Genomic DNA, 26,397 nt, shown 5'->3' with positions numbered 1-26,397 from the left:
TTAATGGGCTTGTTCGACATTGGCGCTGACAGTGCAGGCGACTGCCGACTGACTGATCTACAAGGAACTTTACATCGTAAATAATTGCTCATTATTATTTGTCGATCCGTCAGCAAGTCACCCATGATACATGACGGTTTTGATCCTCTCGAACACGGCCTCTGTCAGCTGCGCTTTACCACGGACTCGCTGGGAAAACTGTGCTAGACTACAGTAGAGGGGGGGTTGATGGTGACGCAGGAAAAACACCCAAGTGCAGACAAAAAAATAAGCAAGGAAGAGAGATCATATTAGCAGATCTGGATGCATGCATGAAAATATTATGTAACACACGTTGACACTTAGCGAAACCCAGAATAGAACGATTCATAGACAGGACAAGTCAACTCAAGGAAGTTGCATCAAATTTTGGGGTAAGTAACATTGGGTAGCTAGCAACAATGGTGCTAACTGGCTAGTATAGCTAGATAACATTTCTGAGTAATTAACAATGAAACGTTATAGCTGTCTAGCTTCAAGGTGTAACGTTACACATATGTTTTTCATTAGATAAAGAGGAGAGAGTAATAGCAAGCAATGTGTCTGACATCGACAGAATGAATGCTGAAATGCCGGGTTGTTTCTGTATGTAACGTTGGCTAGTTAAGTTAGCTATTATTTCTGTCTGTGGCAAAATGGCTGACGTTTCCCATACCAACCTGTTAATTGTTTGGATTTTGAAATATAACGGTTTCCACATAGCTAGTTCAAGGTCAGTCTCAACCAGACAAGATGTTGGCTAACTTCTTGGACTAGTGGTGTTGACAGATATGGGCTGGTGGTTGATCAACAACCTACCAATGCACACAGACTGTTGATTGTTGTGGCGACGGCAGCGCCATTAGCTAACGTTAACTAGCATGTTAGCGCTACTACCGATGTTGAGTAAGGAGAAGGCCCTCGCAATGTTTGTCAGTAGCTAGCTAGCTAACGTTACGGGCCTTGTCTAACGTTATGCATTAGTTATCGTCCAGACCCCTGTTGCATTGTTATTTTTCACATCAATTAACCGTGTTCCAGGCAGTGTTTGCAGGCTGGTTATTTTCGCATTGTTTGAAATATTTGGCTAATGCTACGCAATCTAGCAAGTGTAGTTAGCTACGTTAGTTGCTGGCTAGTTAGCGGTCTCTCATATCTAGAATACACCATACAATGTAACAGTGACACTTATTTTGAGATTGAGTTGTTTGCTGTAACTAAATCAAGTTTTCCTTATACTCCATTCCCCAAGTAACTTGATTTAATTAGTTAGCTGTACAATGTTACTCAATGACGTGTCCTCACAGAAAGAGATTCTGGTGAGGAAAGCGGATCGTGATAAGAATGATTAGCAAGCCTAGGACCAAGTAAATTTTTATTCACACACATCATGCAAGCAACCTTCTCATTTGTCGTAACATAATGTTTTCCTTTGTGCCAAGCTCCTTGTAAACCAACGGCTGTCACAAGAAATGTCCAAATGTCTTGACATGTCTGTCTGCATCAAACTGTCTCCAGAACAGAAACTGAAGGTGGAGCCAAGGGTAGTCTTGAAAATCCGACCCTAGTTGCCTCTGCCTAGTGTCGGTTTTTGAGGCTCGCCAAGGAGGGGGCTGGCATTGGATCTATTGACAAAGATTAGATTTGAGTTATTTGCAAGCAAGGCATTGTCAATAAAAGTAATTGTTGCCGATTTTGAGGCCTGGTAATATGCTTACTTTGTGCATTTCCGGACACAAATGACTTCATTTCACCTGAAAGGTCTGCGTTTCCTCAGTCATGACCTAGCTATGCTCACTTCATGTTTTACTCAAGTCAGCAAAACTAAGCCTTGACCATGATGACCTGAATAGTTGTTGTATACTAGCTGTGTATACACACTGCCATGGCAGCTGTGCCAGCTGGAATTACTATATTTTCAGCAAGCTGAAAACCAGTGTTTCTCAACCCCCCCAGAAGTTCTAATTTTAGTTTTAACCCTAAACTTGCACAACTGATTCAGTTATTCAACTAATCATAACGCCTTTGACTAATTTAATCAGGTTTATGGTTAGAACACAAATGTGGAACGTCTGGGGGTGCTGAGGAGAGGGTTGGAGAAACCCTGGTTTATGGCCCGGTCAGGTGCTTTCTCAAGACTCAAGGTTTCTTTTCATCTGATTGGTTCCTCAACCGTTCTTGCTCCTTGGGTCATTGATTCCGATTGGCTTGTCAACTTCCATTCACACTGTAGCTGTCAGCTGTAGCCTACTCCTGCCGGCTTGCCTGATGATGCTTGAGGTAGAAGTCGGCCCAAACCACAGATCTAGGATCAGATTCCCCTTCCCTGATACTAACCTCTTCCATTAGATGGAAGCGGATACATCTGAAGACGGGAAACTGAAGACAGCCAATAATAAACCTGTAAACTGAGCCCAGAGGATCGTAACTCAGCTGGAGACTGTCTTAATGTGACTCAAGACTTCCAGTGTCTCACAACTAGACACACAGACCTTTCCTACCCTATCCCCTAATCTTAATGTTCCCTCATAGGCACTTGAGTGGATTGAAGGAGCCTGAGGCCCTAAACCTATCTCTTCCATCCTGACTCATAGTGATTTAGGATGTTTTGCTTTGTCACTCTGCTGTTGTGTAAGGTCAATATTCTACACAGACTTTCTCCAGTCCTCCAGTACCCCCCAACATCACACATTTGTCTTATAGGCCTGGACAAAAAACCCTGATTCAACTCATTGAGGGCTTGATGATTAGTTGACAAGTTGATTCAGGTGTGCATGTCTGGGGCTCCAACAAAAATGTGTGCTGTTGGGGCTACTGGAGGACTGGAGTTGGGAAACATTGTTACAGTACTGGGACACGTTGTTGGACTACCACAACTTTATGTCAGTGGCACTGGCAGCCAAGCATAAATGGCCTGAATTCAATCCAATATGCTATTATTAATCATTTTGGGCAATTATTAAGAATACATTTTTTGTCCGTAAGTGCACAATGGCTTGTTCTCCTTGTTCAATTGTTCTTGTTTAGTTATTGTATTAGGCTTGGCTAATATAGCCAGGTGATATCTTGAAACCTCAATATCCCATGCATGTTTTGCTGTAGTGAGATGTGCGTAACCTAGGGGCTGCAGTTAGTTGGGGTAGGGTTAGGGTAGGGTCATGCTCTGTGTGACCAATCAACAGTTTGTCAGTAGCTGTATACTGTCTTGCACAGTCTAGATATCTCTGAACCAGTTCGACAGAGACTATTAATAGGCCAGTGTGGTGCATGGTTGATAGTCCTGTGCTGTCTGCAACTGGAAATAGGAGAGTTGATGGCAGTGGGGGGGCTTCTGTCTGTTGGTATTGGGGCTAGTGTGTGTGTGTCTGTATGTAATAATTCCACCCCGTTGTCAAGCATGCGTATTAGCATTTTAATATCTAGACCCAGATAGTGGCAGAGTGAGAGTCATTTGAATTGGTCTCGCTTAGTTAAAGACTCCTGTCTTGCAAACATACTGTGGAATCATGGCCTTTGGATGCACCTGTGTTGTTTCACAGCTATTTTTACACCTCAAGAGTGGTCTGAAGTTGTCCATGTGATGTTCACTACATTGTACACAGATTAGCTGAAATGCACATGCCTCAGTCCCAAATGCATGGGAAAAAATGGGGCATCAACCATTCTAAATCTCTCTCCCCTGTCTCTGTCCCACAGGTTCTGCGATGGTTTCTGCAACCCTCCCTGAGCCTCAGCAGCCGGAGCGTTCCCTCTCAGCCGGCCTCTGGTTCTCCTTCCCTACCCAGGCAGTGATTCCCCCCCAGGCCAGGGCCTCCTAAAGCGGACAAGACTGCCAAGATCTGCCAAGATCTGCCCTGTGTCGATCATGACGGTCACCACACGTGGCTCCCCCGTGGGGGGAAATGATAGCCAGGGCCAGGCACCCGCTGATTCTCAGAGCCAGCCCCCACCCACACAGGCCCAGGTGAGTGTCGGGGTGACTTGTGTCTATCTATGGATAGTTCCCCAATTATCAGTGAACAAGGTTACCCGCATATCAACTGTATGTCTGCGTGAAGTTGACTGACTAATATGGAGCGATCTGCAATGCCATATGCTTTAGTACTTACTTACTTAGGCCCATCGCCCCATGAGGAGCATAGGACAGTAGTAGGCGTTCATCTTTAGTATGAAACGGCATGAGTCATGTTGAGGCCACAGCTGGATGTTCTCCAATGAGAGAAGCTCTTTGTAATTTCAGAGTTTCTGAGCTGTGGACAGGATGACTGATGTAAGCCTAATTACTGTCACATAATTGAATAAGCTTTATTTATAATCTAATGTTTTTTAAACAAATTTAGTCCCTCATGCTCAATGAATTGTGTTTGTTTGACTTTGTGCTTCCTGTGATGTTCCAAGGCTTAATTACCTACCTTCCTCACTGTGTGTGTGTGTGTGTTCCCGACTAGCGTTTATCTCTTTTAATCAGCGTCTGTAGTATGCTTGCTATTAATGTGTGTGCGCGTTGCAGGCGGTGTCCCCCAACCCGTCGACCACGGAGCCGTCTCCTGTGAGCCCACCGGCGGCGGAGGAGGAGCAGGGCCAAGGAGACTCTGCCCCTGCTCTGGAGGAGGAGGAGCCTGCCTTCCCTCACACTGACCTGGCCAAGCTGGACGACATGATCAACAGGCCCCGATGGGTAGTCCCAGTCCTGCCAAAGGGGGAATTAGAAGTTCTACTTGAAGCTGCTATAGACTTATGTAAAAAAGGTGTGTCCGTCATCGTATACAATATACATCCATATAGGACATCTTTTTCATTTGTCTTCTATTGATCTCTCTTTGTTTTCTGCCTTTTAATCGTTGCCTCTTTCTGCAGGGCTTGATGTGAAGTGTGAGGCGTGCCAGAGGTTTTTCAGGGACGGCCTGACCATCTCCTTCACTAAGATCCTCACAGACGAGGCTGTCAGTGGGTGGAAGTTTGAGATCCATGTAAGGGCCTTGTGTGTGTGTGTGTGTGTGTGTGTGTGTGTGTGTGTGTGTGCGCACTAGCACTTCCTGTTTGAACTACAGCTGATTGTCCTTCCCTCCAGAGGTGTATCATCACCAACACACACCGGCTGGTGGAGCTGTGTGTGACCAAGCTTCCTCAGGACTGGTTCCCCTTACTGGAGCTACTGGCCACAGCCACCAACCCCCACTGCAAGTTCCACATCTACAACGGCACGCGGCCCTCTGAGACCATCCCCGCCGGGGCCACGCTGGCCGACGACGAGCTCTTCGCCCGCCCACCTGACCCTCGCTCACCCAAGGTAGGCCCCAACTCACCCTCGCTCACTCAGGATTCCTCGCTTGATACAGTATGTCCAAGTTGTCAACATGAATAAAGCTGTCGCCAGTGATTGGCCATTCATTGTTCTCTCTCTCCCTCTCCCTCTCAGGGCTGGTTGGTGGACCTGATTAATAAGTTTGGCACGCTGAACGGGTTTCAGACTCTACACGACCGCTTCATGAGCGGACAGGCACTCAACGTGCAGATCATCGCCGCCCTCATCAAGTATGTTAGCGCAGATGGACCAATGTAAGGGACTTGTAAGGGACATGTGTGTGTCCTAACCCGTGTATGTCTTCCCTCCAGGCCGTTCGGCCAGTGCTATGAGTTCCTGACCTTGCACACAGTGAAGAAGTACTTCCTGCCAGTGATTGAGATGGTTCCTCAGTTCCTGGAGAACCTGACGGACGAGGAGCTGAAGAAGGAGGCCAAGAACGAGGCCAAGAACGATGCCCTGTCCATGATCATCAAGTCCCTGAAGAACCTGGCCTCCAGGGTGCCCGGTCAGGAGGAGACCGTCAAGAACTTGGAGATATTTCGGTTGAAAATGATCCTTAGGTGAGAAACCTTCAGTTGTTTTCTTTTTAGGTTGTTATTGTATAGAATTAAAATTCACATTGGGGTTTGAGCACCTCGTATGATGAGTGTTTTGGACAGTCAACTGCTGTTTTATTATTAAGGGAAAGCTTTTGGGTGGAGTTATCTTTTGGTATTTCTTTCATTAGTCCATTGTTGACATAGTCCCAAACTTGTTTGCTAACATGCAATTTTTTTTTCAAGATGTATAACTTTCAAAATACAGCTCGTATTTTTCTGACATGCAAAACATTTTGGGACTCTGCCAACAATGGACTAATGAAACAAATACCAAAAGATAGCTTTTGGGTGGAATTTTCCTTTTTGATAAGATGGTTAGGCTTTTAATTTGTTGATTGGTCCCCAGGTTATTGCAGATTTCCTCATTCAACGGCAAGATGAATGCCCTGAATGAGGTCAACAAGGTCATCTCCAGTGTGTCCTACTACACGCATCGGCATGGCAACCCGGAGGAGGAGGAGTGGCTGACGGCAGAACGCATGGCGGTGAGTCACCTAGCCCCTAACAGTTACTCCTTATGAATGGTAATGGACTGGATTTGTATAGCGCTTTTTAAATTGCTCATCAGAGTTTAATAGTCAATTCCAGTTCAATTCCCGTCAATCGAATTGGACATGGAATTTCTCCACAGGAATGCAAATCTATGCCTGACGTTTGTCTTTCTCTCCCTTTCTCTCAGGAGTGGATCCAGCAGAACCACATCCTGTCCATCGTGCTGAGGGACAGCCTCCACCAGCCTCAGTACGTAGAGAAACTAGAGAAGATTCTCCGCTTCGTCATCAAGGAGAAAGCCCTCACCATGCAGGACCTGGACAACATCTGGGCGGCGCAGGTACTGAGTTAAACGTGTCATGGGAAAATGGGTCTCAGCAATATGGGGATGGCTCCATCTTGAATTTTAATGTACTTCCTATTCATTGAACCTATACAGGTTATTCTCATTTGTGAAAAATATATATTTTGCTAGAGAGACCTTTTCCTTTATGGGTAGGGGAAGGGGTTGTTTTTAGAACCATGCCTAAGTGTCTTCTGTGTCTGTTTCTATGTCAGGCTGGTAAGCACGAAGCCATAGTGAAGAATGTCCATGACCTTCTGGCCAAACTGGCCTGGGACTTCTCTCCAGAGCAGCTCGACCATCTCTTTGATTGCTTCAAGGAGAGTTGGACGAATGCGAGTAAGAAGCAGCGTGAGAAGCTGCTGGAGCTGATCCGTCGTCTGGCGGAGGACGATAAGGATGGAGTGATGGCCCACAAGGTGCTCAACCTGTTGTGGAACCTGGCTCACAGTGACGACGTCCCCGTGGACATCATGGACCAGGCCCTCAGCGCACACATCAAGATACTGGACTACAGCTGCTCTCAGGTAAAACTACTGTTACTGCTACTGGGTTGTATTCATTAGGCACCAAATGGAAGAAAACAGACTGAAACTGGGACACTCTACCTAAGCTTGTCAAATGAGAATATCTTTTTTTTTTGTTTTCTGTTGCAAAATGTTTTGCTACGATGGTCCCTAATGACTAGGACCCTGCTCTGTGCTTCTGTGTTCCAACAGGACAGAGACACCCAGAAGATCCAGTGGATAGACCGCTTCATCGAGGAGCTGCGCACCAACGACAAGTGGGTCATACCAGCCCTGAAGCAGATCAGAGAGATCTGCAGCCTGTTTGGGGAAGCTCCTCAGAACCTCAGGTAACGAAAGACTCTCTCCACCTCCCTGTCTCTCTCCCTTTCTCTCTCGCTCTCTCATCTCCTTTTCCCATTGAGTCATAGCTTGTGATAAAATATTACACTTCTCTCCTTACCTTTCCTCTTCCCCATACAGTCAGACCCAGAGGAGTCCTCATGTGTTCTATCGTCATGACCTGATCAACCAGCTGCAGCACAACCATGCCCTGGTCACTCTGGTGGCTGAGAACCTGTCTGCCTACATGGAAACCATGAGACCGTTCTCCAAAGCTGAACATGCAGACTTTGACCCTCAGACGGTCAGAGTGGGAAGTCGCTACAGTCATGTTCAGGAGGTCCAGGAGAGGCTCAACTTCCTGAGGTAAGGCAGGCGGCTGTCTACAGGTATCTCAGGATGAAAACATTGACCCTTGACTGCTTTTCTGGGCGGCGAGGCATTTCTCAGTCTGTGGGAAGGATAGTGGCCGTTCTGAGTCGTCTGTTAGTGTCTAACTGCTTTGAACCATCTTGTTCTCCAGGTTCCTGTTGAAGGATGGACAGTTGTGGCTATGTGCTCCTCAGGCCAAGCAGATCTGGAGGTGTCTGGCTGAGAGCGCCGTCTTCCTGTGTGACCGGGAGGCGTGCTTCAAATGGTACGTACTAATTTGTTGAGACCAGCCTTTGATGTATATTAAATATGATTTCCCTTTTTAATTATTCCAGGTTAGTTCAACTCAAATGTTATTGGTAGCACTTCACTTAATTTGTTATAAGCAAGTACGAGCCTTTATAATGTCTTTATACTGTCTTTTCCAACTCTAGGTACTCTAAGCTAATGGGAGATGAGCCAGACCTGGACCCGGACATCAACAAGGACTTCTTTGAGAACAATGTTCTGCAGCTGGACCCGTCCCTGCTCACGGAGAACGGCATGAAGTGCTTCGAGAGGTTCTTCAAGGCTGTCAACTGCCGCGAGGGCAAGCTGGTGGCCAAACGCAGGGCCTACATGATGGATGACCTGGAGCTCATAGGACTGGACTACCTCTGGAGGGTGAGTGTTAAACAGCTTATCAATGTTCGAAAGCTTTCTGAACATACTGTAAAACCTGGAGCTCATAGGACTGGACTACCTCTGGAGGGTGAGTGTTAAACAGCTTATCAATGTTCGAAAGCTTTCTGAACATACTGTATAACCTGGAGCTCATAGGACTGGGCTACCTCTGGAGGCATTTGAGTTAAAACTCCTCTTATCGCTGTTAAAAGCTTTTATAGACAACAGTCTGGTTCCTGGATTAACCCTGGAGAAGGATCGTGCGCAAAACAGCTTTGCATTGTTTTACCAGGTGGTGATCCAGGGTACTGATGACATCGCCAGCCGAGCCATCGACCTGCTGAAGGAGATCTACACCAACCTGGGGCCCAAGCTGCAGGTCAACCAGGTGGAGATCCACGAGGACTTCATCCAGTTGTGTTTTGACCGTCTGAAGGCGTCGTATGACACGCTGTGTGTCCTGGACGGGGACAAGGACAGCATCAACTGTGCCCGGCAGGAGGCCATCCGCATGGTGCGCGTGCTCACCGTGCTCAAAGAGTACATCAACGAGTGTGACAGCGACTACCACGAGGAGAGGTCCATACTGCCCATGTCCAGGTAAGAGAGAGACTCACACACACACAGACTCACACCAACACACACTTGTGAAAGCGAGGTCTAACTTAAGTTTGTCAGAGTCTCAGTGCCAACATTTTGACAGACCGATCCCTCTTTCTTTCTCTCAGGGCGTTCCGGGGGAAGCACATCACGTTGATCGTGCGTTTCCCTAACCAGGGTCGTCAGGTGGATGACCTGGACATCTGGTCTCACACCAATGACACCATCGGCTCGGTGCGCCGCGGCATCCTCACACGCATTAAGGCCAACGCCACGCACACCAAGATAGAGCTCTTCATTGGCGGGGAGGTTGTTGACCCGGCGGATGACAGGAAGCTGATTGGACAGCTCAACCTCAAGGACAAAGCAGTGAGCTAGTCATTTCGTAATCAATGGCCCATGCACTGGTTTTGAATTAGGGCTTAGTTCCGATGTGTTTAAATACAATTTTACTCCCTCCTGGAATCAAATCTAATCTAATCTACTGGGATTAGATGATGAAAGCACAGTGTATCTGTTAGCGTTTGGTTCAAATTGGTATATTGTGTTTGTGTGTATATAGTTGATCACAGCCAAGCTGACCCAGGTGAGTGCCACCGTGCCCTCCAGTCCTGACAGCTCCTCAGACTCCTCCACTGCCTCGCCCAGTAACCACGGCAACCACTTCAGCGAAGGACCCAACCCAGAGGTGGAGGGCTGCCTGCCTGGAGTGGTAAGACACACACACACACCTTTCCTCACGTGAGAAATGTCAAATGTGTCGTCTTCTCCTGAGTATCGTCTTCCTCTCTAGATCATGTCTCTCCACCTGCGCTACATCTCGTTCCTGTGGCAGGTAGCAGACCTGGGTTGTACCCTCAACATGCCTCTGCTGCGAGATGGAGCCAGGCTTCTCATGAAGCTTATGCCTCCAGGTACACTGTCTTTCTTTCTCACGCTCTCATTCTTTCTCATTATAGCTTGCTGTCCTTCTGTGGCCCCAAAACCGCATCTCTCATCCTTCCTCTGCGTCTCTCTCTCTCTCTCTCTCTCTCTCTTACTGTGGTTTGAAATGATTCGTCCTGACTGACTGTTCTGGTTGAGCTGTGTGTAGACAATGGTACCGTGGAGAACCTGCGCGCTATCTGTCTGGATCATGCCAAGCTGGGAGAGAACAGCCTGAGCCCCACACTGGACTCCCGCTTCTTTGGCCCCTCGCCCTCACAAGTCCTCTACCTCACTGAGGTTGGTAACACACACCACTGTGTGTGTGGTGGTTTACGTGATCGATTCATTACCCCTTACACTCTTCACATCCTCCTGCCACGTTTGATTGGATTGATTCCCCAGGTGGTGTATGCGTTGCTGATGCCGGCCAGCGGCACCCTCGGCGAGGACGCCAGCGACTTCCAGTACAACTTCCTGAAGAGCGGCGGCCTCCCGCTCGTATTGAGCATGCTCACCAGGAACAACTTCCTGCCGTCGGCCGACATGGAGACGCGGCGGGGGGCGTACCTCAATGCCCTGAAGATTGCCAAGCTGCTGCTGACCGCCGTGGGGTTCGGACACGTCAAAGCTGTGGCCGAGGCCTGCCAGCCCGTAGTGGAGGGGACCAGCCCCGCATCACCAGTAAATAACACTATTGTATTGCCGTTTATATTACCTCTGTAAATACGGGGAAAACCTTGTTACTACAGCTTAGACGAGTGCAGAACAATGAGAGTAGCAGGACCCTTGTTACCAGACCCCGAATGGACAGACCATGATCGCCTCAAACATAACTTCACTGTGTATTTGAATGAGCTTGAATATGACTGGTGTTCTTAATCCACTGTCTTCTGTTTTTGTTCCTCTCCAGATCAACCAGGCGACCCACGACCAGGCCCTGGTCCTCCAGAGTGCTCTACAGAATATCCCGAACCCCGCCTCTGAGTGCATGCTCCGCAACGTGGCCATACGACTGGCTCAACAGATCTCTGACGAGGTGAGACGGCCCGTCTATTGAGACGAGTGCTTACACATGCGTTTAACCGGGTAACAACGGCTAGTCAAAAAGAGTAAGACCGTAAACGTCCGCTCACTTTTTTTGGCAGTCTCTGCCCCCGAACTCCCAGAACTTCTTCCAAGCATCCAAGTACATCCCAGACCTCTGTGTGATCCGGGCGGTGCAGAAGATCGTGTGGGCTTCAGGCTGTGGCACGGTACAGCTGGTCTTCAGCTCTAATGAAGAGATCAGTCAGATCTATGAGAAGGTAAAACCCTTTCTAAACTGAGATGGTGTGTGTGCTTGGTTCTTAAGGTGTGTATTGCATACTTCTAGGGGGTTGTATGGAGAGTTTCTGTGTCTTCTATAAACTCACAGCGGTGTGTGTTCATCACCTCTACAGACAAACGCGGGTAAGGAGCCAGACGGGGAGGATGAGATGGTGTGCTGTGAGGCACTGGAGATCATGACCCTGTGTTTTGCCCTGCTCCCCACCGCTCTGGACACTCTCAGTAAGGAGAAGGCCTGGCAGACTTACATCATAGACCTGCTACTGCACTGCCACAGCAAGTATGTCTAGATCTGGCTGTTAATCTATGTCTGTGTTGTGGATCCGTTCATTTGGGGCATTTCCTGGACACAGACTAATCCTGGACTGAAAAGCATTTTCAATGATGGATTCTCCATTGAGTTTATAATAGGAGTAGGCATAATCTGTGTCGGGGAAACCGCCCCTTGGTGTTCAAACTTAATCTCACAAAAACAAGCCCATATAAAACTGTCATCTGACAATGTTAAACTTCTTGCGTCGAGCAATCCCGTATCCGGGAGCGTAATCATAGCCTCAAGCTCATTACCATAACGCAACATTAACTATTCATGAAAATCGCAAATGAAATGAAAGAAATATATTCACTCACAAGCTTAGCCTTTTGTTAACAACACTGTCATCTCAGATTTTCAAAATATGCTTTTCAACCATAGCTACACAAGCATTTGTGTAAGAGTATTGATAGCTAGCATAGCATTAAGCCTAGCATTCAGCAGGCAACATTTTCACAAAAACAAGAAAAGCATTCAAATAAAATCATTTACCTTTGAAGAACTTTGGATGTTTTCAATGAGGAGACTCAGTTAGATAGCAAATGTTCAGTTTTTCCAAAAATATTATTTGTGTAGGAGAAATCGCTCCGTTTTGTTCATCATGTTGAGCTAAGAAAAAAACCCGAAAATTCAGTCATTACAACGCCAAACTTTTTTCCAAATTAACTCCATAATATCGACAGAAACATGGCAAACGTTGTTTAGAATCAATACTCAAGGTGTTTTTCACATATCTATTCGATGATAAATCATTTGTGGCAGTTGGGTTCCTCCTCTGAAGCAAATGGAAAAATACACGCAGCTGGAGATGACGCAATAATTTCGACGGAGGACACCAAGCGGGCACCTGGTAAATGTAGTCTCTTATGGTCAATCTTCCAATGATATGCCTACATACGTCACAATGCTGCAGACACCTTGGGGAAACGACAGAAAGTGTAGGCTCATTCCTGGCGCATTCACAGCCATATAAGGAGACATTGGAACACAGCGCCTTCAAAATCTGGGGCATTTCCTGTTTGAAATGTCATCTTGGTTTCGCCTGTAGCATCAGTTCTGTGGCACTCACAGATAATATATTTGCAGTTTTGGAAACGTCAGAGTTTTTTCTTTCCAAAGCTGTCAATTATATGCATAGTCGAGCATCTTTTCGTGACAAAATATCTTGTTTAAAACGGGAAAAATTTTCTATCCAAAAATTAAAGAGCGCCCCCTATATCGAAGAAGTTAAAAGCACCTTTTGACGGTGAAAGGAACCTGTTGTCATCTTCCTGTCTGTCCCCAGGTCAGTTCGTCAGATGGCTCAGGAACAGTTCTTCCTCATGGCCACTAGGTGCTGTATGGGACACAGACCCCTCCTATTCTTCATCACCCTCCTCTTCACTGTTTTAGGGGTGAGTATCCTTCCATCTCTTCACTCTCCTGACACAATAGTCATTCTTCGGCTCTGAGTAGAAGTTGCCCTTAAGGACAGACCTCGGATCAGTTTACCAGCTCTCAATCCCAGCCTTCATCATTAGAGGAGGAAATGTAACACACTGAAACTCTTCACCCCACTCCATTGGGACCCCTTGTTGTAACATGTATCCTTCCTCTCTCCTCCAGAGCACGGCAAAGGAGAGGGCGAAGCACGCAGGGGACTACTTTACGCTGCTGAGGCACCTGCTGAACTACGCCTACAACAGCAACATCAACCTGCCCAACGCTGAGGCGCTGCTCAATAACGAGATCGACTGGCTCAAGAAGATCAGGGTATTGGACAAGAGAAGTCTTTTCATTGTTAGAAAATTAAATGCAGTTTAATATGATGTAGTTTAGAGAAGACTTGGGCTTTCATATCTCATAAATATTACCGCTAAATGGCAGTTTGGTGTTTTTTCCACTAGGATGAGGTGAAGCGGACAGGAGAGACGGGGGTGGAGGAGACCATTCTAGAAGGTCACCTGGGGGTCACCAAGGAGCTGCTGGCCTTCCAGACACCAGAGAAGAAGTACTACATTGGCTGTGAGAAGGGCGGGGCCAACCTCATAAAGGTGGGTCATTGTGTTGTTTATGAAATCCAATATGGTTGCCAAATAGTTCACTCAATATAGTCACAGGACAAGCCACCATAAGATTATGCTTTGTCCATTCTGTTAATTCACCCCACTCTTTCTCCAGGAGTTGATAGATGACTTCATCTTCCCGGCGTCTATCGTGTACCTGCAGTACGTGAAGAGTGGGGAGTTCCCAACGGAGCAGGCCATCCCTGTCTGTAGCAGCCCCGCCTCCATCAACGCCGGCTTCGAGTTGCTGGTGGCTCTGCCGGTCGGCTGTGTCCGGAACCTCAAGCAGATCGTTGATACACTCACAGATATGTACTACCTAGGTACACCAACTATACACTCACAGACATGTACTACATAGTCACTTAATCTGTGATCTTAATTCCTAATTATTATTTTTCTCACATATTCCCCTATCTATACTAATAAATTATACCTCTCCTCAATGAATTCTAAATGTTTTTCTGATATTCATTGTTGCGTTGATAATATATGTGGAATGGATAAACGTTGAACAACTCTCTCTCCCTGTCTCTCAGGTTGTGAGGCTCTGACAGAGTGGGAATACCTCCCCCCAGTGGGGCCGCGGCCCACCAAAGGCTTTGTGGGGCTGAAGAACGCGGGGGCCACCTGCTACATGAACTCGGTCATCCAGCAGCTCTACATGATCCCGCCCATCCGTAACGGTGTCCTGGCCGTGGAGGGCACCGGCACCGACGTGGACGATGAACTGTCCGGGGACGAGAAGCAGGAGAACGAGGTGACTGACTGGGAATCAATCAACTGTATTCACTCTTCAGATTGAATAATTGCAAAATGACTTGCTTAAAGCTACAATCTGAGATGCTTTTTATGGCAGCCCCAACCCTTGGTATAGAGCTAAGGGACTAGGGAAATGAAATCCCTCTGAAGTTCATATTACCGAGTGTTTATGGATGTTGTGTAGAGGAACCAAGATGTACATTTTGAACTTAAATAATCCATCCAGTGTATTGTTACTTTACCTCAGACTAATGCCGACGGAACGGTGCGGGACGATGTGTTCCCCTACCAACACCAGTTTGACGACAAGCCCTCACTGAGTAAGTCGGAGGACAGGAAGGAGTACAACATTGGGGTGCTACGCCACCTACAGGTCATCTTTGGTCACCTGGCCTCCTCCCGACTGCAGTACTACGTACCTCGAGGCTTCTGGAAACAGTTCAGGTGAGGTAACGATAGCAGGCTGAGGTAAAACAAGGAAATGTCAAGGAATGTAGTGGTGTACCGATTACAAGCTGTTTATTTTGAAACCAATTTCACACAAATGGTCTTGGAAGACTAAGAGCTATCTCTATCGATCTCTTTCCTGTAGGTTATGGGGTGAGCCGGTGAATCTGCGAGAGCAGCACGATGCCCTGGAGTTCTTCAACTCTTTAGTGGACAGTCTGGATGAGGCTCTGAAGGCCATGGGCCACTCCTCCATGCTCAGCAAGGTGCTGGGAGGCTCCTTTGCTGACCAGAAAATCTGCCGTGACTGCCCACACAGGTGAGTGATTTTCATCCACTTACTAACACTGGTGGAACCGAATGAACGACCACTCATCCTCCAGATTTTATTATGCGAATATTCTAAAACCTGCATAAAGAAAATATGTGCATTTTCCCACCAGTGTGGTATTCCCACCAGTGTGGTATTCCCACCAAATGGACTTGTTTTAGATAAAATCAGTGCGTGATGACGTAGTGCACACAAAATGTACTTTTTCGCTTAACAAGTCCATTACAGCAAATGAAAGATAAACATCTTGTTAATCTACCCATCGTATCCGATTTCAAAAATGCTTTACAGCGAAAGCACAACATATGTTAGATCACCGCCAAGTCAAAAAAACACAGCCATTTTTCCAGCCAAAGATAGGAGTCACAAAAAGCAGAAATACAGATACAATTAATCACTAACCTTTGATCTTCATCAGATTACACTCATAGGACATCATGTTACACAATACATGTATGTTTTGTTCGATAATGTGCATATTTATATTCAAAAATCTGTTTACATTGGTGCGTTACGTGCAGTAATGTTTTGATTCCAAAACATCTGGTGATTTTGCAGAAATACTCATACTAAACATTGATAAAAGATACAAGTGTTATTCACAGAATTAAAGATGGACTTCTCCTTAATGCAACCGCTGTGTCAGATTTCAAAAAAACTTTACGGAAAAAGCATAATCTGAGAACGACACTCAGAACCCAATCCAGCCAGAGAAATATCCGCCATTTTGGAGTCAAGAGAAGTTAGAAACAAGTCAAACGATGTATGGAATCAATCTTTAGGATGTTTTTAACATAAAACATCAATGTTCCAACCGGAGAATTCCTATGTCTGAAGAAAAGCCATGGAAAGAGAGCTAACTCTGTCAGGAGCGCGTGTCACGAGCCTGAGACACTCTGCCAGACCACTGACTCAAACAGGTCTCATGAGCCCCTCCTTTATAGAGGAATCCTCATTCAAGTTTCTAAAGACGGTTGACATCTAGTGGAAGCTGTAGGAAGTGCAACTTGGCCTACCGATACTGTGTATTCGGTAGGCCAAGCTTTGAAAAACTACAAACCTCAAATCCAACCAGGAAGTGGGATATCTTTCTCAGGTTTTCGCCTGCCATATGAGTTCTGTTATACTCACAGACATCATTCAAACAGTTTTAGAAACTTCAGAGTGTTTTCTATCCAATACTAATAATAATATGCATATATTAGCATCTGGGACAGAGTAAGAGGCAGTTCACTCTGGGCGTGCTATTCATCCAAAAGTGAAAATGCTGCCCCCTATCCCTAAAGAACTTCTCATGTATCGAATACAAATCTGAAGTGCAATGTTTCCATTGGATTTTCCACTCGACCATTAGTTTTGTCACAAACTGTTGTGGTAAATAGACAATGTGCCTACTCTGGTCTTGACATGTGCGCTCCAGCTAACAGCTCTGAGTCAGTGTGGGTCGGCTAGTCTACATGATGACATTATTCTGGAGAAGAGAGAATTTTTACAAATTTGTTAAACAGCAGTCATGTATTTACCATCTTGTCACCAGAATAAGACCCATGATATTTATTGGAAAGGAGCGTCAAGCTCATCACCTTTAATCTGTAGCCTAATAAACTGCATGGTTTCCTGAACCGTAGTGGGAGGACCCACACCGTGTCATCGCATGACTCCAAGTTTACTTCCATATGATGATTATTATATAAATGTTTGCGCATTTCTCGCATAATACATTTTTAACAAAGATCCCACCAACGAACGAACAAATTATCTATGTTGCCATTTATACAATTGTACTAAAACTAGCTGTCGTGATCAAAACAAATGTTTTTAAGTGTGTGTATATATACGGTAGGACTACTCTCAGAAATGTGGATGGAAACGTGGTTAGTGACACAAAATGGCACCACATAGTTCTCTGTTATCACAGGCATGAAATATAATAAGTGAAACTGTTCCACCATCTTGTTCCCAGGTATGAGTGTGAGGAGTCCTTCACCACGTTGAACGTGGACATCAGGAACCACCAGAACCTGCTGGACTCTATGGAGCAGTACGTCAAAGGAGACTTGCTGGAGGGAGCCAACGCATACCACTGTGAGAAGTGTAACAAGAAGGTACCTCACTCTTCTCCTGTCCTTCATCATTCCTGTTGAGTACTCAGTCCTTTGTTTTCATTCCATTGCAAAATAGCAGTGTCGATATGGATAGATACTTTAGGATGACATTTCTTACTGTTTTGTTTTATCCACTACAGGTGGACACAGTGAAGCGTCTGCTGATAAAGAAGCTTCCTCCAGTGTTGGCCATCCAGCTGAAAAGGTTTGACTACGACTGGGAGAGGGAGTGTGCCATCAAGTTCAACGACTACTTTGAGTTCCCCAGGGAGCTGGACATGGAGCCCTACACTGTGGCCGGGGTGGCCAAGCTGGAAGGAGATGACGGCAACCCGGAGAGCCAGGTAGATTACTTTTATATCAAATTTTATTTGTGTATTAGAGCTCTATAAATGTTTCACAAAGTTCTAAACAGAAACCATGACCTGAACCCTGAAAGAGTAAACAGAAGCAGCATTGGCAAGGAAACTCATCATTAGTCCAAACATTGTCTCTAGTCAGTCACTCCTCCCTCCTCCTTTTCCTCTCAGATGATCATGCAGAACGAACCATCGGAACCCGACCCACCAGGCTGCAGTTCTAAGTACCGCCTGGTGGGGGTGCTGGTGCATTCGGGCCAGGCCAGCGGCGGCCACTACTACTCCTATATCAGCCAGCGAGACGGTGGCACCGGCGGTAGCGCCGACAGTGGGCAGAAGGAGCGCTGGTACAAGTTTGACGACGGTGACGTGACGGAGTGCAAGATGGACGACGACGAGGAGATGAAGAGCCAGTGCTTCGGGGGGGAGTACATGGGAGAGGTGTTTGACCACATGATGAAGAAGATGTCCTACAGGAGGCAGAAGAGATGGTGGAACGCCTACATCCTGTTCTATGAGAGGATGGACGCGGCAGGGGGAGGGGCCGCAGTGGAGGCAGACGGAGAGCTGGCCAGGTGCATCTCAGAGCTGACTGTGTCTCCCACTACACCACGACAGGTGGGGATCAGGACTGTGTGTGTGTATTTGTTTGTGATAAAGTGCAGAGGCGAGAACCTGTGGGTGTGAATGAGTCTGTTTGTGTGTATAATGACGTAAAGCTCATAACCGTACTAATGAATTCCCCCTCCCCTCCCAGGTGACGATGCCGGGGGCCATTGAATGCAGTGTGAGGAAGCAGAATGTCCAGTTCATGCACAGCCGTATGCAGTACAGCTTGGAGTACTTCCAGTTCGTCAAGAAGCTGCTGACCTGCAACAGCGTCTACCTCAACCCTCCCCCGGGTCAGGACCACCTGCTGCCAGAGGCAGAGGAGATAGCCATGATCAGCATCCAGCTAGCAGCTAGGTTCCTCTTCAGCACCGGGTTCCACACCAAGAAAATAGTCCGGGGGCCCGCCGGTGACTGGTGAGTGGGTTGTCTGTGAGAGGGAGAAAGTGTGTGCTTTCTTTATATTGCAAGAAAGCCTTGTAACTCTCTTTCCCTCGTCTCCTTTTCCCTCTTTCTGTCTACTCTCCTCCCTCCCCCACCTTCTCTCCCTCTCTCTCAGGTATGACGCCCTGTGCATCCTGCTGCGCCACAGTAAGAACGTCCGCTGCTGGTTTGCCCACAGCGTTCTGTTTGCGTACCCCACGCGCTTCTCTGAGTACCTGCTGGAGTGTCCCAGTGCCGAGGTTCGGGGGGCCTTCGCCAAACTCATCGTCTTCATCGCCCACTTCTCCCTGGCGGACGGGCCATGCCCCGTCCCCACCAGCTCCCCTGAGGGGTCCACACAGGTACGGAGGGAGAAAAGGGGGAGTGAGAGATGGAGGGAAAGAGTAGAGAAAGTGTGTGTGATGTAATACTAATGACCATACTTGGTATTCACATCTCAAAAAATAGAAATGAACTTACCACAATCAATTTCAATAGAAAGTTAGCAAAAATAGATAAGATTCTGCAACCATGGAGAAGTAAATACTTGTCTATTTATGGAAAAATCATATTGATTTACTCTTTGGTCCTATCACAGTTTACTTACTTACTAATGGCACTGCCTACTCCAGATGACTAGTTTTTAAAAATCATATGAGCAAATAATATTTCATTTTATTTGGAATGCTAAGCCAGACAAAGTTAAACGTACCTATTTATATAATGAATATCACTTTGGGGGGGCTAAAATGATTTAAATATTAAAGCTTTAAACCTCTCACTAAAGCTTCACTTATGTATAAATTATACTTAAACCCAAAATGGTTCTCCAGTAGATTAAGGTTCATCCGTTGTTAAAAAATGTACTTTTTGCCTTCATACAGATTACAAATTCTAATTTTTGATGAATTGAAAATGACATTTTGTTTAAAGTATTGCCCTTTCTTAAACAAGCCATACAAAGCTGGTTACAATTTCAGTTTTATCCTCCAGAAATGATAGAACAAATGTTATGGCTAAACACAAATATGCTGATTATTTAAAAAAACAATACAATTTAAAAAAAAAAAAATTCCATAAAGAATGTATTTATTAATGATATTATGATTAGAAACGGAAGAGTTATGTCACATATGCAGCTATCGAAAATATATGGGAATATCTGCTCAATCCAAATTTACAACCAACTGATTGCAGCACTTCCACAAAAATGGAGGAGGCAAGTGGAGAAGGGAGAAGGTAGGGAACAGGTTTGCCTGTCATATATTAAATATACAAATTGGCTGAAAGGAACTGGCATAAATAGAAAAATATACCAGTTTCATTTCAGGACAAAAATGTTGCGCCATACAGGATGTAAATAAATGGAAAGAGATTTTCGATGTACCGATTCCATGGCACATGGTTTATGAACTGGTACAAAAAACAACACTTGATTCAACACTTATTGTTTTTCAATTTAAATTATATAAAATTCTTTGCACCAGCAGAATGCTATATATATGGGGTGTACAACAATCTCAGCTCTGTAGATTTTGCTGCAAAGAGACAAAATCAATAGATCATTTATTCTGGTATTGCCTCAATGTAGCTTGTTTCTGGTCACAGGTTCACGGAATGGTTAAAAAATCATAACGTGCAATTAAAATGAACCTTACAAATCGATTTGGAAAGCCGTAGTCACTAAATAATATAATACTTGTGGGAAAGGTTTATCTTTAGCTCACAATCTGTAGATACTATACGTTTTAGAAAGGTTAAATTATGTAAAAGAGCACAATTCAAAAATATATGGCACATGGAAACCAAACGAGGGGGGTCTATGGTGATAGGTGGGATGGGCTGAGAGTAGCTGAGGGGCAGGATTAAAGAGCTGAGGTGTATGGTGATAGGTGGGATGGGCTGAGAGTGGCTGAGGGGCGGGATTAAAGAGTTTATTGTTGGTAATGTATTATTGTTAGGTGACTGCTTTATATAAAAGTCCCATTGATGCTAAATGTATGTACATACATCATGTAGCAGAAAAGCTGTAAAAAATACAAAAATATATTTGGCCGACTGGGGGGTGCATGGGTAAATTTAAAAAATGACATGTAACCTTTGACCTCCTGCACCAGGGCTGTGATAACCTGAGTCTGAGTGATCACCTGTTGAGGGCTGTGTTGAACCTGCTCAGGAGAGAGGTGTCAGAGCACGGCAGACACCTGCAGCAGTACTTCAACCTCTTCGTCATGTACGCCAACCTGGGTAAGACGACGTGCGTGTGCAGGAGAAACGCTGTTGGTTTGTTTCTTGCTGGAATAAAACATGGTTTCTCTTCCTCCCTCCCTCTCTCCCCAGGTCTGGCAGAGAAGACCCAGTTGTTGAAGCTGAGTGTCCCTGCTACCTTCATGCTGGTGGCTCTAGACGAGGGGCCTGGCCCTCCCATAAAGTACCAGTATGCAGAACTGACCAAGCTCTACGCTGTGGTCTCCCAGCTACTGCGCTGCTGTGACGTCTCCACACGCATGCAGTCCTCCATCAATGGTATGTTTCACTCTCTCTGTCACCGCCTTGTGGTTGCTGTCTCTTCTGCTCTCCTTTCTTTCTCTCTCGTTCTCTCTATCTCTGTGTTTCATTCGTTCTCTAATGGTTCCATTCTCTCTCTCGGGTTCACTGTCTGTCATTCTCTCTCTCTCCTGTTTCTTTACTCTTATTTGCGTTCTTAGAATAAAGCGAAGTGTCCAAATAGATATAAATGTATCTCACTGTCCTCTAGGTAACCCGTCCCTGGCCAACCCGTACGGAGACGCCAACCTGACCACCCCCATCATGCCCCTGCAACAGCTGGTGTCAGAGATCCTCTTCGTTAGGACCAGCTATGTGAAGAAGATCATCGAGGACTGCAGCAACTCTGAGGAGACGGTCAAGCTGCTGCGCTTCAGCTGCTGGGAAAACCCCCAGTTCTCCTCTACCGTGCTGTCTGAGCTGCTCTGGCAGGTAAGGGGTTAACACGGATGACTCTCACTCACACACAGCGTTTTTGTTTCCCTCACCCATCTACCTGTCTCAACCCCTAGGTGGCGTACTCCTACACGTATGAGCTGAGGCCTTACCTGGACCTGCTGCTGCAGATACTGCTGATAGAGGACTCCTGGCAGACCCACAGGATCCACAACGTGTTGAAGGGTATACCAGACGACAGGGACGGCCTGTTTGACACCATTCAGCGCTCTAAGAACCACTACCAGAAACGGGCCTACCAGTGTATCAAGTGCATGGTGGCTCTGTTCAGCAACTGTACTGTGGCCTACCAGATACTACAGGTAAACCATGACAGTAGTAGACTAGATATATGGTAGTCACCTCTCGCTCCTCTCTGCCTACCAGATCAGTCATTTTAGAATGGTGTTTCAGATATGTGCAATATGTTTGTGTCTGGATATCTTGAATGGTGTGTATCAGGAATAGTTCTAATGTTAACACAGTTCTATTCGTCTCTCTCTGTTGTGCTCCCAGAGTAACGGGGACCTGAAGCGTAAGTGGACGTGGGCGGTGGAGTGGCTGGGGGACGAGCTGGAGAGGAGGCCCTACACAGGGAACCCCCAGTACACCTACAACAACTGGTCTCCCCCTGTCCAGAGCAACGAGACCTCCAACGGGTACTTCCTGGAGCGCTCACATTCCGCACGCATGACCCTGGCCAAGGCCTGTGAACTTTGCCCCGAGGAGGTACGGAAGGTGTGTGCGCGTGGGATGGGTGTTTGCATGTTTTGTCGGTGTGTGTGTGTGGTAATGTAACAGAGCTCTCCTTTACTGATTCCATTGTCTATATTTCTTTCAGGAGCCAGATGATCAGGAGGCAACAGAAGATCACGACTCCTCCCCTCCCGAGGACACAGCGCTGTACCCCCATAACCCTGCTCCTGCCACGCAGTTTCAGCAGGTAACACACACACTTTATGGCACTGCTCCAGAATTTACAGAATGCTCATATTGAATGCTGACACCTCTTTCTCCCTGTTTCCATGTCTCTCTGCAGCAGAACAACCACCCCCACGCCCAGCCCTATACGGGTCCGGCTGCCCAGCACATGAACACGCCCCAGCGGCCCCCACAGAGAGCGCAGGAGAGCTGGGAGAGCACCACAGAGGAGGTGGGGCCCGTGGCGCCCCCGCCCGCTGTCCAGACGACAAAAGAGTAACAACATGACACGAGGGCAACCAAACCCCCTTAACCTGCAACTCACCTCACCAAATCTCTTTGAACACTAATATCACTCAATACCTTCAAGACACCCAGTTTATTGATTGGTTGATCAAACAGTCGATTTAAGACTAGACCCAGGCCGGAGCGCTCTTTTCTCCAGGAGGAACAGCGTCCTCTTTGTCACCTTTGACCCTTGACTCCTGCCCTCTGGATCGGGCCAATTAAGCTCTTCAAGTGTCTCTGTTTCTATCGTAGAATTGGAATTCTATGATTTCTAGAACTTTGAGTTGGAAGAGTCTCGACCTTTCTCTCTTCCCCATGGAGACACGTCACTGCTGACAGAGAAAAAAACATACCTCTGCAGGGTTGTGTGTACAGTGTTTTTGAGAAACGTTTGAGATGAAAACAATGCTGTGTGCAATGTGTGTACAGGAACTGAAACAAAATGGTGAAGGGAAGGGGTACATGTTAATGTTTTGGAATCGTTAAAACCTTCCTTCCCTCGACCTCCCTCCCAACCTACAGCAATGATGAGGCAAGGCTGTCCTGGATTGGCCCCTAGTATGTGACTTCAAAACTGAAAAGGAAGACCAACGTCAAATCAAATGGGGAAAAGAACACGTTTTTCTTTTGTTTTCTCTGCTTTGTAGTCAATGCATGGAGGTGAGGTTTGGCCTTTCACTGGCTGACCGGGTGTTGGTTGATGCAGTCATCTGTTCCAACACTATACTATAGTAGGTTTCAAACGCCTCTCTCGCAGTGAGGACATGTTGAAATAAAGAATTTAAACCAGTATCACCCTGTGTGCACCAGTTGACAATGGCAGGGGTGGGTGAAGGCTTGTTTAATCTCTGCTCACTTGAAGTGAAAAGAACTCTCTGCTTCTTGGTTTTCTTACTTTTTTCCCTTCCACATTTTGTCCTACTTGAACACAGCTACAGTCTTACAAATGTCTGTCCGTTGAGAATAACAGATGAAGCATTCTAAAGCAGGGTCATGATCTACAGTAACTGCTGGTAAACAAGCTAACTGACTCGCCCAGCGTTTCTGATTGTTCTTCTAGGATTCTATCTGCAACGAAAGTAGATGGCTGTGTTTCAGTTGGTAACATGAATGTGTGGTTTGTTGTAAATTGTTTTTTGTTTCACTAGGAGAATTGTCTGAAATGAGCAAAATCCCTGCAAAAAAAAGAAGCCCTTGATATGAAGAATCGTAGACTATTTTATTTGAATTTCCTAGATGTTGTTTTTGCTGATTTGAAAGGAAGTAGGAAGTAATTGAAGAACTTTTTGGTCCATTTCTTTAAAAAAACAAACACTTTGTTAATAACTGTTTTGAGTTCCATCTGCCCTGAACCGTTTTTGCTAACAATAGTTTTGGCCATGGTGTGATTGTGAATTCTGAGGCTACAGTTCACACTTCGAAGTTGTTGTTTTTGTCTGTACAGCAGTGTGCCCACTACCAAGAATACATGGAAAATGCAATCTTTACATTGTAGCGGTTTCATATTTCATCTATGGTACATTGTAAATACCTAATGCACGCAAAAAAAAATCATCAGGACATACAACTGACATAAGTGACGAAACAATATCTAGTTGAGGGAATTTGCCAACAGTAAATGGCATTGCCCCAAGGGATTAGACACAAGATGTCTGCTAAAACAGTGGCCTATACAGACAAGCTGTGGAAGCGCAAGGTGAGGAGGGAAACAGTCCCCCCCCCCCCAAACAAAAAGCATACTGGGGAGAAAAAAGGGGCAACCCGGGAACCTCCTGAGAGGACAAGACTATGGATGGTTCTAGATTAGGACCTAATGAGGGGGTGTGGTTAGAATGCTGTATGGACTGATGTCATCCTTCCAGGCCCTGCCCTAAAGCACTACAGGTCATCTCTCCTCTCACTTATTCCATCATTTTTTTTAGACTGCAAGGTCTAACAGATTGTTTTTTTGTTTATGTAGGCATTTTCTTTGTGTAAAGTGTTATTTCAGGATCAGATCTGCCTTTTTTTGTTTGAATAATTCAAGTTTTTTTTTTTTTTGTGAAACATGCTTGGCGCACTCGACAAACACACCACACTGTAAAATTATACTTTAAGAAAAGGACAAATAAATGGTCTTTTGAATTATTATGCCCTGTATGCAAGGAGGAACCTACATTAAGAAAAAAAACTTTCACCTGTCATTTGTTTTTAGATTAGCATGGATAAAGGGGAGGAGTCAAGGGAGAGGAAATTACTTTATTATTGAGTAACCTTTCTTTTGCCCCCATATAACCTTGTGCTTGTCAATCTAATGAACCAAACAGACAAGCTTTACAACACAGTTTATAAACCCAACTTTGAGCAGACGCTCTGAAGGGATGAGCCGGTCTGCCACAGCAGGTTTCCAGCCACTGATCCACAGTCAGCCAACTTTACCCCATCCCTATCCTCCTTCAGTAGGTGAAAACTGACACTAGATCTGCTTTTGAAGCAACAATGTCTGGCATCTATTCTCTCAGCAGGCACTGTTTATTCTAGCTCATTCTCACCCGCAGGAGGAATGTCAAGGGGAGAATCTCAATTGCGTACACCTCGCTTCCTTTCTCCTCACCGCCTCCTCAAATGTCATTGGACGAGAAAGCCAGAAGTTCCTCCCCTCTGACCTCCAATGGGTTTTGAGGAGGTGAGAAATTGCAATTGAGATTCTCCCAAGGACTGTTAGAAAGGCAAAGGGGATGTGGTGTTGACATAATGACACTTTACAGCTGTCATCCATTCCTCGATCTCTACCTAATATGACAAAGTCAAAGTTCCTTGCCCAGTCAAAGTCATGAATGTAGAATTATCAGCACCAGTGTCCAGGCCTATCTGACTAAAACCAATGCAGCCAGGAAAACATCGAGCCAGTGACCTTAATGTTTTGATGCATCCACCATGCACTCTACCTCCTGTGCCATAGAAGTCCAGAACTCCTGGCAGAGACTTCAGGACACCTACATTTTGGGACCCTGCATTCACATAACAAGGAGTGTCAGTACAGTAGCCTCCAGACCTGTTATGTCACAATTTGAAACAGCAGGGGAATACTAGAAAAAGAGTAGGTTGGTGATTGATTAAAAGGCTTCCTTCAAAAAAAATGTATTAACAAATATAACACACCTACTCATTTCAGGGTTTTTATTTTGATTATTTTCTACATTTTAGAATAATAGTGAAGACATCAAAACTATGAAATAACACATAGAATCATGTAGTAAAAGTGTTAAACAAATCAAAATACATTTTATACTTGAGATTCTTTAAATAGCCAACCTTTGCCTTGATGACAGCTTTG

The 26,397-nt window shown here is 45.8% G+C and overlaps 1 protein-coding gene across 2 annotated transcripts; it reads left to right on the top strand.

Annotated features, from left to right (window-relative positions):
• Window positions 1–24,568, top strand: LOC139412907 (ubiquitin carboxyl-terminal hydrolase 9X-like). 2 transcript variants are annotated; one of them, XM_071159752.1, is made up of 42 exons: window positions 1–413; window positions 3,715–3,982; window positions 4,529–4,766; window positions 4,876–4,988; window positions 5,090–5,308; window positions 5,438–5,553; window positions 5,635–5,886; window positions 6,272–6,410; window positions 6,605–6,757; window positions 6,976–7,287; window positions 7,480–7,616; window positions 7,750–7,974; window positions 8,132–8,245; window positions 8,415–8,643; window positions 8,936–9,243; window positions 9,372–9,612; window positions 9,806–9,955; window positions 10,037–10,157; window positions 10,337–10,467; window positions 10,573–10,851; window positions 11,081–11,206; window positions 11,316–11,474; window positions 11,610–11,776; window positions 13,095–13,203; window positions 13,415–13,561; window positions 13,696–13,842; window positions 13,970–14,177; window positions 14,394–14,614; window positions 14,864–15,060; window positions 15,209–15,382; window positions 17,358–17,499; window positions 17,640–17,843; window positions 18,030–18,476; window positions 18,616–18,884; window positions 19,027–19,252; window positions 21,008–21,137; window positions 21,231–21,416; window positions 21,649–21,869; window positions 21,950–22,195; window positions 22,389–22,601; window positions 22,714–22,815; window positions 22,912–24,568. In XM_071159752.1, the coding sequence occupies exons 2-42, from the start codon at window positions 3,884–3,886 to the stop codon at window positions 23,071–23,073; spliced, it is 7,779 nt and encodes a 2,592-aa protein (XP_071015853.1). In that variant the 5' UTR covers window positions 1–413; window positions 3,715–3,883; the 3' UTR covers window positions 23,074–24,568. The 2 variants fall into 2 exon arrangements, with proteins under 2 accessions (XP_071015853.1, XP_071015852.1); XM_071159751.1 differs by having other exon boundaries at window positions 12–413; window positions 22,389–22,610.
• Window positions 24,569–26,397: the final 1,829 nt, after the last annotated feature.

This window comes from Oncorhynchus clarkii, chromosome 7 (genome assembly GCF_045791955.1).
Source record: "Oncorhynchus clarkii lewisi isolate Uvic-CL-2024 chromosome 7, UVic_Ocla_1.0, whole genome shotgun sequence".
Taxonomy (NCBI): Eukaryota; Metazoa; Chordata; class Actinopteri; order Salmoniformes; family Salmonidae; genus Oncorhynchus; species Oncorhynchus clarkii.
This window is presented reverse-complemented; position numbering and strand designations above follow the sequence as displayed.